Below are 12,695 nucleotides of genomic sequence, written 5' to 3'. Positions count from 1 at the left end.
TTGTAATAGATAATAATAAATGTAAGTAATTATTTCATAACTTATTAATTTATTGTATTGTGGCTAGTCACCCCCACATACATATGAAGGTTACAATTTTGTGATCAAAGCCATTTTCAGAGTTAAACTGGACTAAATCAAGACGTATTGTGGACCTGCTGTCTGTTATAATAACTCAATGCAAACATTTTCTGCTATTATTTTCAAGAGAAACAGCCCGCAAATTGGCTTTTAGATGAGCCTGATTAGATTTTTATACACGCTAATCTCATTTTTCAGATGTAAAGTTTCCCCGTTATCTACAGTGGATATGTGTGTAAAAACAGTATCTTTATTCCTCACCTGCTTTGTTATCACCACAGATTCAGATTTCAGACTAATATTATAAGTTGAGGTAAAATCCTCCAGTAGGTAAAATTTATGCCACATCATAAGAGTTGTCATAAATGTTGTATGCAAGTAAGACTGGTCCATATTTGCATTATAACCCCCAGCCTCAGTCTTTGGTTGGATTAACTCGTTAATGGACCGTGCATGTTATGCATCTAAAGTTTAAACTGTCTTTATTTGACACTCTCATAAACTCACGCAGTCAGTTAACTGTGCTCTGGGGGGATTTTCAGCTGTGGATTTGGCGTGAAAGCTGTTTCTCACTGGCATGCAAACATCAAAAGGAAAACATTTAGTTTGTCACCATAAGTTGATCATGACTCAGACGGGGACCTCCTATCCGACAGTTTAAATGAGACCTTTTTTTAACCTCATTTTCGGAAGATGAAGGGAAGAGGATGGACTCGGAGGCGTACACTTGGAGGCATAATGACCCCCTGAGAGTATTGCCATGTGTAGTTGGCCTTGTCTGTTGCAGTCCCGATGTGGTGACAGTTGCCCTCGGGGTGCTCTGGGGATTAGTCTGAGCCCAACCAAAAAGCACCAGTCAACTCCTGCATCTGGGTGAATTATGTGGGACCAGTTCAACGGCCTGACTCAAAAATGGCGTCAGTGTTAGCCTTTCGTGTCGAGATAAAGGAAGGAGGATGACAGTAATTAATGGCACAGGGCGAGTCAGTCACCTTTGATCTCTAAATGGAAATATAGCTCATGCCTTCCAAGCTGTGTTTGTGACTTCCTTACAACTTTTAATTCTGTTCAAACTGTAAAAAAGAAAAAAACAGTGTCCTCCTAGGTACAAATACTGTCTAAATACTGTGTAAAAATCTTTAGGGAATCTACTCACTCATTGCAAGTTACTGGGTCATACCCCTCGCTGTATATACTTAAAAAAAAGAATATCTAAAAATATCTAATCTTCATTAAAATAACAATGAAACCGGTAGATCTTGTTTTTGTTTACATCCACTGATGTATTGTTTTCAATGATGTACTCTGTTTTGTTTTGTTTTTTCTATACATGTTTCTATTTTTATTTAGTTGATCGTCTTTTCTGCGTGCAACTCTTTTTTTAATGAATAAATGTTATAAAGAGGGATGGCTGCCTTGGGACATGTAGCACCGAAACTGGAAATCACTGTAGAATATTGAGATGATTTAGATCATTATCTGACATGTTTTGCTGTTAGAATGTTGCTTTTTTCCCTCCTTTCGAAATAACACACTTTTCCCATACTTCCCTTTTTAATATATAAATCAAATGGCTAAATTCCACCTTTAGACACACACAATAGTTGTAAATATATATATATTGTATGAATTACAGAAAATGCTTAATGCAGACCAATAACCGTGCTTTCAACCTAAAGGTTGGTCTTTAAGAATCTGCAGTCCTGCTAATGAGCTCATCCATCCATCCATCCATCCATCCATCCATCCATCCATCCATCCATCCATCCATCCATCCATCCATCCATCCATCCATCCATCCATCCATCCATCCATCCATCCATCCATCCATCCATCCATCCATCCATCCATCCATCCATTTTTAGTGTTGAAAATAGATTTCGTTTTAACTTGAATCAATAACTCTTGTTTTTGTTGTCTGCAGACCCACATATCCAGATTGCCTCCTGGAACTGTTCCTGGCCAGTCACTGGCGATCGAGGGCGGGGTGTGTAGGCTGATGGGGGTACTGGATTGAACCCCCTTTCCTCACCCCTCTCTATGTTCTTCTGGGCTTCCTTAGCAATACTCCTATACAAACTCAAAAAATGCACACAGCCATGAGCTCACTCACATGTACAGAACCCCCAACTACCCACAACCTTTGCAATGCCAGAGATAATAAGCTTTCATTGTTTGAACAGGTGTTCAGGAAGAAGTGAGAAGCATTAGCTAATACTTAGTGCACTTATAGGACTTCCCTTTGCATACTGGAAGCCACTGCCGGCCTTCAGTGTGCACTCTATGCCAGTTTACCCTCTAAGCTCTCCAGTGTAACCTGGATTAAACTTGATACGTCATTACGGTGACTTAACATTACTTTTCTTTATTACTTTTTCCCAGTTAAACAATACATCCTTCCTTTTGTACATAATCTATAATCCATGGAAACAGGGTGGATGTTGTGTTGCTAAAGAGATGCGACTATTTTAACATTTTTAGCATTTTCAAATCAAAGAGCTTTTCTTGTTTTCTGTTTGAAAAGGCAGTGGATAAAATATTTGAAATTCCTCTTTTTGGAGTGTCTGCTACTCAAGACTTTGGCTTGTATGATTTAGAGCTTTTTACCAGTAATAATGAAAATACAAGATATTTAGCCACTTTAATCAGCCTGAATAGTCTTGGTAGTACTTCAGCCTTATTTGCATTTTAGCATGATGTCAATATTCTGTTTGGTCGTTTTTTTTTGTTTTTTGTTTTTTATGATAGCCATTTCAGAAATTCAACGGTTTAATTATTTTATGAAATGTGATTAAATAAAACTTTACAGTAAGTAACTCTCCTACCTGGATGGTAAATAGTTGATCTATAAGGAGGAAACTGTGTTCTTACACAGTGATGACTGTTACATATCATTTACCAATCACATGTTAGTTTCCTCAGTTCCAATGGCAATGAAGCTGCATTTTCTTGCTGAAAGAATCCAGCTAAAAAAAACAAATGTATAAATCAAGCCCATAAAATGGTGCTGTTGTACTTGAAAAAGCTGAGTGTCTGATCTGTTGGGACAATGGAATTTTTCATTTTAGCATTTCACTGAGAAAAAATTTCAAATATGTCACAATGCCAGTAAATTTCTACATTAAAATAAAATGAAATTGTATTAGCTTTGGAAAGCATACATGTGCAAAACTCTGCAGTTCAGAAAAACTGAATAAAATCTAAATTACGAGAATTTTGTCTTTCTTTTAACATTGCAATAATTTAATGTATTAACTATTGAATATTTGCATTTATATGGTCTTTTTTGTGTTGTTTAACAATTTTCCTTTTTGTAGTTTGCAACCGTTATTTCATTTTCATCTCAAAAAAACAAGAAATATGTGAAAAATCATTAAAGAAAAGCATGAGGTGGCTTGGAATCAAAGTTGCAGAAGAACATCGATGTCACATATGGAATGGTACATTTCTGTCGGTGCGTATTGCGTAACACTGTGCTCGTTCAAGTCAAGAAGCTTGGAGATCGTACAAACACGTATCCTAAACAGAGAATTAAAAGATTCCTAAACAGATTTTGCTTACATTTTATCACATTCAAAATGACATCATGCCACAAAAAAAGACAAAAACTAGAACAAGTCAGAGCCACATGCAAAGACTTTTTTTTTTGATGGCTTTGAAAACCTGAAATAAATATCTGTTTATGAAGGATTTTACAAAAAAATTTTTAAGTTAGAGTATAGAGGCTAGAAAGGGATTCAATTGTGCAAAGGTATCAGAAGAGTATGCAGGGTTATAAGTGCCACAATACAATAAAAAAAAAACAAAATATTAAGTGTGTCAGTTATTTTCTACAATTGGAAATACAGAATGTATTTAATAAATGTATTCTTAATATATGTGCCTTAATTAAATATTGAACAAAAAATGTAGAATATTTTAATAAGCGAATGTGTTTGTATGTATTTTGAAATGTTATTATTTACAGATTGGATTAAATATTTCATGAAACCCTAACGTCTGATTAGCTGCTCCTCACCCAACAAGATAATGCAACTAGTACTCTAGAGTCAACATTTTCACTGAAAGAGTTGTAAATAAATGTCTTAAACTTTTTCCGTTTATTTAGAGCACATTGGGTTAGCAAATACTGCCATTTATTAAAGTCATTCAAATGTGAAAGTAGTCAACAGTAACTGAAAACATATGGCATAGCTGTAAAATAAGAGAGTGGAATAAACAAGCTTTTTATATCAAATCAAACCTCCAGATATCACTATTCTATGCCTGAATTTGCCAACTTCAATTTTTCGCAATAATTCCCGATCAGGGGCGTCTCTAGGTTTAAGAGACAAGGGTGGCTTAGCCCCTAGAAGATAATGCGCGCGCAATGCGCGCGCCGAATTTTTTCAGTGCACCTGCTAAGGCGTTGTCTAAGACAAGGGTGTAACTTTGTGTTGAAAGTTGGTGGGGACGGCTCATAAGGAAAGGGAGCTACCTGCGCGACGCCTTTTTTTTTTTTGTTGGAAAGGATAAAGCCAAAAAAATGCGAATAACATTTATCAATTTAATGCTTACAGTTGAAAACATAACTGTTACAATATTCACTTATATATTTTGTGCAAAAAATATCACATAAATCTAAACAGACAGCACAAATCAAAGAAATCAAATAAATATATCAATTTTGTAGAACATTTATTGACAGTCAATTTTGGGTCACTTTTTAAAATTAATTTACTTTTAAACCAGGACTCGGACAAGATCTTATGGGACCTTAAGCAGAATATGATTAAGCAACTCCGTCTTTCTGTCAAGAACATCCACCAGCAGGGTATCCAGGGGGGGATTTACCATTAGGCAATACTAGGCAGTTGCCCAGGGCCCCAAGTTCTGGGGGCCCCATAAAACTCTGTTTCCATGTATGGTTAATACAACTAATCCTTATTTGTGCACATTAATTATGTTTTTGATAAAAATCCTTTGGCTAAAATGCCATCAGAACGCTGATAAATAGAGAGGAAAAAGGGACAGGAAGAGAGGGACAAAACCTAGAACAAATAATGGATGTCTATTCTATTAACATTTCTCTATCTGTAGAATGGGTCTGTTTTATGGGTTTACTTCTCAGGGGGCCCCCTGCCTGTCTTTGCCTAGGGCCCCAAATTTCCTAAATCCGCCCCTGAGGGTATCAATACTGATTTGATAGAATCTGGGAGAGCGGACTATGTTCAACCATCCATTTTCTTTAACCTTATCCCTCAGTGGGATCAGGAGGTGCTGGTGCATATCTCTAGCCACGTTCTGGGTGAGAGGTGGGATCACCCTGGACAGGTCACCAGTCTGTCGCAGTATGTTCAACCAGCTTAAAAGTAATCGGTAATCAGATTTATTATTTGCAATTTTACTAAGTGAACTTTCTAACTCCCTTAAATGTGAAATTCCAATGCCAAAATTGTTTAAATCTTTTATCTTTGGACCCCCTGCAGAGTGACGTCACACCTGCAAGATCCTATCCTTACCTTCCTGCTAGATTGCAAAAAGCAGCTTGCTCATGAGTTGTCAACTTAACACGCTAAATCTTAAATGTACGTGGACATAAAAGAAAAAGGGGCGCAGTGCTTGCTACTGAATGGCAACACTATCAAAGTCAGGAAAAAGTTTTAAGTAAAGCCGGGATTAAAACAGTAGCTACAAGAAGCTTCAAATAAAAGGTATTCTTTATGTTCAACCTAAACACCAACTCCGATAGAGCATCAGTAGAGCAGGTGTTTAAATTAATCAATCACTGCTGCTAAAGCTTATAGCAGTGAAAGCTAATATACCACAGTCATCACTTAATAAACGCAAAATAAACAACCCTCTAAAAACTGAAAACTGTAATGGACTGAAAGTCCTGTTTTTATGTGGGAAATTATTTGCGTGTGTTTTAGTATAATTCTGATATATTGGCGCTGTTGTCTGTTTCTATGGCAACGATACTGAATGTAGTGTAGCTTAGAGACCTGCATGGGTCGAGTTTTACCAACCCGCACCCGCCCGAACCCGTTAGGATGACGACCGAACCCGACCCGTCACCCGCGGATATCTTCAAAATGTTATGGGGAGAGGTTGGAGGGGGGTGATGGGGAGAAAGCGAGAGGCAACAGATTCCTTTTTCTGAGTTTTTTTGTCGGGGTTTGTGGACGGTGAGCAGCGGGGAGAACTTTTTTTTTATTTTCTTTCTGAGGAGCGGCATGAATGGGGTTTTAATCAGATATACACAGCACCGAAAGCAAAATACGTGTACAAAATATTGGTGGGGACATGTCCACACCAGTCCTTAAGGAAGTTACGCCTATGATTGTTCAGATTAACTTGTCTTCTTTATGGCTTTTATTCGGTCCTTTACTGCATTTGTTTTGGGAAAATATGAGGAAAAAATAAATACAGAAAAAATATATACATTTTTTAAAATCGCAAAATAATTATAGGGTGGCTAATGCCAAAGAAAGGGTGGCTGAAGCCACCCTTAAATAGGTCTAACGACGCTTATGTTCCCGATGGTAAATTTTGCACGAAAACAAAACACCAGCTTTGATCCGAAGACTGATTAAAAATGATTTATTTTTCAATACCGCATTGTCCCTAAATACACCCAAAAGCAAGAGAAATAACAAAAGATTATAGCATTAAAATAGTCTAAAAGTCTCATGGCTTTGGCGAATAGAGAGTAGACATCACCAAGGTAAGCATGGGGGTTGTGGAAGTGTGGTTTAACAAAGTGTGTTCACTTACGAAACTGAGTTGTTTCATATCTTCTGTTTGTTTTCTTCTTTCTTATTTCTTATTAGTTGAACTGTGCAGCATTAACGACACATTTTATTGTATATGAAAAAAGCAACTGGCTTTTAACATATGATGGGTGTGTACTGTTCTGAGAGCCAAAGCACACAGAGCAGACAAGAACTAGACAACGTTAGATAAGGCATTGGGGATCATAAGGTAATAAAAGTTAAGAAATATCCTCCCAAAATGATATTACAGCACTTTTTCTTTCTGTTGTGCTGAACCTTTGTACAGGCTGTACTTTCTTGAGCATTCCCAGCATCACCTTGTCCAGCTGCTGCTGGCTCCAGCTTGTGGCCACTCTGCTGTGTGTCTTGGGTGGAATGTGCAACAGAATTGTGAAAAGATTAATATTCACCGTTTGAAAGAAGAAATGCCTCCCTGTCAGTGCCTTATGCCAGATTGTGAGATCAGACCACATAGTGATGATACACAGCCAGTCTGCTCCTCAGGTGTAACAAGTCACAGTTGTTTGCTGTCATTGGGGTGCAAAATGTTTTAGGGAGGTCATGAGTGTTGAATGGTCAGCTGAGGGGATCCTGTGTGTTTGTTTTTGTCCTGCAGCCACCTGACCCCAGTTTTACGTTAAAGGTCCATTTATAGGGAGGTAAAAGGTTTCAGTGGTAAAGTAAAAAGTCAGTAAAAAATGTATTTGTGTAGCATATGTCAGCGGCGAAGCAATTCAAAGTGCTTTAAAATGATAATAACCCTCCCCACATACACTCCTGATTTTCCACTGACATGATTATGTGTAATTAGAGAGCAAGCTCTTTTCATCAGAGCTAATCTGTGCCACTGGGGGACCCTCTTTTCCACTCACCGTAGAGTTTTCCTCTTTAGCTTTGAAGAAGGATCCTGTGCCTTTAAAAAGTGGACCGGCCCTGAGCCGTATTCTCTGTATCCAATACCTCACGCTCGGAGAAGCTCTTAAATACAAAACAGACACGAAGCAAATAAAGATCAAACGCAGCAGCCTTGCCTGTCTGCCCTGCTGTCCTCAACATGCCAAGCGGTGCTGTCATCAGGGAGTCAGGGCCACGCATCTTTTGTGCTCCATTTCACTACCCCTCACCACCTCCGAGTCACCACTCGTCATGCCAGCTAGCCTTTGTGATAGTCTGGTTAGTCACTGGAAGTCGAGATTTCAAATGCAAACGTGTTTTGTTTTTCATTTTTACAGATGTTTTCAGCCTGTATTGTATAGAAAACATATGGTGGGTCACTGATGGTATTAACTCTATAAAGCCTCTTCTCCGAGACAAAAATATAGAAAATATGCACTACAGCATTATGTAGAATGACATGCAAAGGTGTTTATGCTCCACAGGTTTTTCACTTTTTAGCTATAAACTTGTGTACTTTATGGAGGTTTTATGTGATAGACTAGTAGATAGGCCTGTGCAACAGAAAAAAATGACATAGTTTGGAAATCTGTTGCTGTGGTGTATTCTTCTAAACGCCTTTTACTCAAAAAATCCTCATTTAAATCAAGCAAAACAAAGTTACCCTTCAGAAGTCACTGGCTTCGTAAACATGTACTTAATTTGTGTGTACGGGATGAGTTGGAATGGCCCAGTCAAAGTCCAGACCCAAACGCATTTAAATAACTGTGGCAAAACTTGAAAATTTGAGCTGAAGTAATTTTTGCTTAATACTTTGACCAAATACCGTAGGAAAATTATGTTCAATAAATGTGTTGACTCAGAGAAAAGATCGCTTTAAATGGTAACATTTATGGTTTATTTTTTTAGTGAAAAATGTATGCATGTTCACTTTTTGTTCCAATTCACTATTACGGACCACTTAATGTTGGTCTATTAAATAATTTCATAACTAAAAAGCAATTTTTAGTTGAAAAGTATGTCTGCAAGTGAAAGCAGGTGCATGCTTTATTAAAGGACATACAGCAGCAGGTGCCTGTAAAACTAATACCAACATCTAACAACTCAAAGTAAAGCAGAAAATTCTGTTAATTCTATTTGGCATTTTCTGCTACGTTTTGTGTAGTAGCAGAGACTGGGTGAAGTACTGTGCGCTGTCAGGTCTTAACACATTTAGTTGTCCCGTTTGCTCAGCTGTACACCCACATTTACCCCCGCCTGCCACCGCCAACGCCCCCATCCCCAGAGCTTATTTCTCCTCAGCGCTGCTGTGCCAAAGATGCGAGCCAATGATGTGCTTGCAAGCTGTTTTTGTCTCTAAAGTGTTGGGGGGTTACGGTTGGGGGTGGGTGGATAAAAGATAAGCAAAGTTTTGGTCGAGGACAGCCCTTACAGATTAGAAGCCAAAAGTAAAGCCTTTTAATTAGGGTTTGCCATCAAGTTAGGGCCTTGTGGTATTGCGGCCCAGACACTTCCTGTATTGTGCCACACCACCCATAAAGCACCAGCGTAAGAGAGCGAGTGAAAGCAAGTGAGGGAAGTAAGACTAAAAATGGCTCTGCCACATTTGCAGCACTCTGCAAAACAAAGAGATGTGCCTGCCCTTTTACCTAAAGGAGCCCTCCCTCATGAGCCAAACATTTGTTTTTGTTTTTTTCTGCTTGTAAGTTGATAAGTAGCAGAACTTTAAGAAGGCTCCACATCTCCATGTGAAAAATGAAAACAATGGATGTGACTGCCAAATTAAAGTTATTGATGATTTTAAAGAAAACCTCATTTATTTTATAGCTTATGTTCTAGACTTAAGTTTAAACTTTGAGTAGGCCCTTTTAACATATGGAGTTTAGACCCAAAACATTGAGCTGTAGCTCTGGGTATCTGTTTTTGCCCTAATGGAAGTAGTTAAAACTCTGCACAAGTTTGAACACTTTTGGAGTATTTAACCATTTATTTCCTAGATTGGTTTGTATTAAGCGCCACTCATTTAAGCATCCCCTCAACTGCTGTCCCAATGTTAAAGGTATAGTGGGGGGTGTTCTTTTTCCGGGTGGATAATGAAAATAAGTGGTCCTCCTAATTGTCAGTTTCTGGTGATATGTTTACGTAAGGCTGTCCTACATGCTCGTCCTCATTTCACTTACCGGTGGTGAGTCGGACATGGTGGAAAAATTGCAAATCTTCTTTTGGAAAGTAAGCTTGTATGAGCGATGCAAACAGCAACTTTAAATAGAGCGTGCATGAGGAGAAATGGGCTCGTGCTTTCTCTCGCACGCATTTAATAGACGTTCCCTCTTCAGGAGCAGGTACAGGGTTGTGCATGTGCATTTTTTTTAATAAGTGGAGAGGGCAGGTCTTTTCAAGAATTTGTGAAATTCCTCCACTATACCTTTAAGGATGGTCTGTTCAGAGTGCTAACACACCGTTTGCTTTTCAGCAAAAAGGTTTGTCTCATCTTTCCAAAGTCCCTTCTTTCATATGTTTGCTTTGTCACCTGAGCTGTGGATATATGCAGCTCCTCCAGAGAATATAGTAACCTAATCCAGACATTGGGCCGGATTTATCAAGATCCAATTTTGCGTGCGGTAATTTGCGCTCGCAAATTGGAATTTTGCGCGAGGGGCTGGACCATGGTTTGCAGGTGATTTAACAAGAGCGATTGCGTAACTGGTGGCAGGTGCAAAACTGTTGGAGACGCCCTATTTAAATGATGGTTTTGCGCGTTTTGTGGTTTGCAGCAAAGTAGTTTGTAAACTTTGGCAACCTTTATCCTAAGGTGGTATGTGGCTGAATTTCTACTTCACCGCAGTAAAAAAAAAAAACAGGTGTTTTGTATCGGCCTGTAGAAAAATGCACATACCAAATGGCTCACAAGAAATGACTGTTGATAAGATGATGTATGCATCCCCGCAGCATTGGCATGTTGCTCCACAGGCGCAGGGGGGAGGTCGGGGTTCTCTCCGTTAGGGCGTCAGGGCATTTAGAACGTCGGACAGCACTTCTGAAAAACGAGATTGGGAGATCCCAGATGCAAAAAAGTCCAATGTTGCAAGGAGTTTTGTGATATCTGGTATTGCGTGGGTCCTCCTTGTGGCTGGCTCCAAATCCATTCGGAGTTCCCCCAACAGCTCCAAAATGGCAATGCTGGATAAACGAAATGTTTTGATGATCGTTTCCTCCTTCATTCCACAAATATTCACACGGAGTGAAAAAATGCGTTCTCTGCGTCTCCTTGGTTCATTTCGATGTCTCCTTCTTGCGACAATAACCGCTGCCATGTGTGCGCAATTACGCATACAGACCATTTGCACCTTCTTTTGAAACGTGTTAAATATAGAGTCAGATACCGTTAGCAAATTGCTTTCAGGTTTGATAAATCACTTTGCGAGTGCTAAATTAATATATTTACATGTTCTCCTCCCACAAGACGCACTTTTGCGTGTAAACGCCCAATATTGAATATTCATTGCAGAAAAAGTACTAAATGGATAAGAGGCGCTATTTAGCACGTTTTAAAGACCAAATCCTTTTAGCACGCTGTTGATAGATCAGTTTGTACATTTTTTAGCGTGCGCAGTGAAATAGCTCACGTTTTTATACACGCAAACCTTTGATAGATCCGGCCCATTATGCACACGTGGACTCTACAAAGTAGGTGATCTACTAATGCGATGTCACACTGGATTTTTTAGAAGTATATCACAGCAATGAGGTGTCTATGGAAATGAATACCACACTTTATTTTGTGTTGATTTACTCCTTTAAAATAGTTTAAATTGGATGCAGTAATGTGGGAAAATTTGTAGAATTTGTAAGATAGAGGAGAGTTGTACCTCTGCTGTAGACATCCCTCGAGAAATCCCTTGGGAAGCTTTGTCAAACTCAGAAGTCATGTCAGCACGTTGGACTTAATGTCCTTCTCATAACAAAAATAGAGACAAAATACCAAAAGCCATATCGTAGTGATGCTTAATGAGCCCTTTCGGATCCTTGACAATACACCACTAATGTGCAGCCTTTGAAACACCCCAGAACGCAGTGCTGGAAATAGTAACACAGAAGGGAGGCCTCACAAACAGTCCAAGCTGCAAGGTTTCTTTCCTCTGGCTGGAGTTCACTTTCTCTGCCCTCCTCTACAATTTCACACCAGTTACCCTCTCCAACCTTATATCTGTATTCCTGTCAGTACCTTTGCGTAATAATCACAGCACCAGTTGCATTAGTGTCGGGGGTGCACGGAAGGATGAAAAATGAGGAGGGCACGCGAGTAACTGTCTGCTCTGGAGACACGAGGAGACTGCCTCGAGGGGAGAATCTGAGTAAGGGTGTGAGACATAGGGGAGTGGAAGTATGCCGTCAATTTTAGCCTGCTGCTAATGTTACAGAATGAAAGGTGAACACCTCGCTTTGATCTCTAAATGCACAAACCGTGTTAAGATAAAGATCTTTGTAATAAAGTGCGCTTTAACTCAGGGAAAAGACAGAATTAAAAAGACACATTGATAGTGAGGTAAAAATATACTGCAAAGAAACTTCTTGTTTAAATTTTCTGTCAGAACATTGAAGAAAAAAGAAGAGTTGTGAATAAATGAATGAGGCGATGCTCAATAAAGAGTTCTGCATGAACATTGAGCAACTGGGTGATTGCTCAGAGTTTCTTGGGGGTGTGAAACGTGCCGGGGCCTGCTGGTTTATAAAGACAAGCTCCTGCACCCAGCCAGCTGTGCAGCACACGAGACTGCAGGAATGAGGGCACCATGAATGGCTTCCTCTGTGTGACAATGACTGCAGCACTCAGTGGAGAGCGAATGGTCAGAGGTCCCCCACCGCTACGGACAAGCAGCAGCGGGTGTGTGTGGGAGCGTGTGTACACTGAGAAATTACTCAGGAATTTGAGGATACATGCCAAAGAAAGAATCTGAGTCGCAT

The 12,695-nt window shown here is 39.3% G+C and overlaps 1 protein-coding gene across 3 annotated transcripts in view; it reads left to right on the top strand.

Annotated features, from left to right (window-relative positions):
• tasp1 (taspase, threonine aspartase, 1) overlaps positions 1–3,105 on the top strand; it is a 31,974-nt gene extending 28,869 nt beyond the window's left edge. For all 3 annotated transcript variants that reach the window (XM_038306686.1, XM_038306673.1, XM_038306677.1), the window contains one exon: positions 2,006–3,105. In XM_038306686.1, coding sequence (XP_038162614.1) covers positions 2,006–2,098 — 93 coding nt within the window. In that variant the 3' untranslated portion in view covers positions 2,099–3,105. The remainder of the gene's footprint in view (positions 1–2,005) is intronic.
• The last annotated feature ends 9,590 nt before the right edge of the window (positions 3,106–12,695 follow it).

Source organism: Cyprinodon tularosa, unplaced genomic scaffold (genome assembly GCF_016077235.1).
Source record: "Cyprinodon tularosa strain WSP-4 unplaced genomic scaffold, ASM1607723v1 ctg116, whole genome shotgun sequence".
Classification (NCBI taxonomy): Eukaryota; Metazoa; Chordata; class Actinopteri; order Cyprinodontiformes; family Cyprinodontidae; genus Cyprinodon; species Cyprinodon tularosa.
The sequence above is the reverse complement of the archived record's forward strand: the minus strand, read 5'-3'. Positions and strand labels throughout refer to the sequence as shown.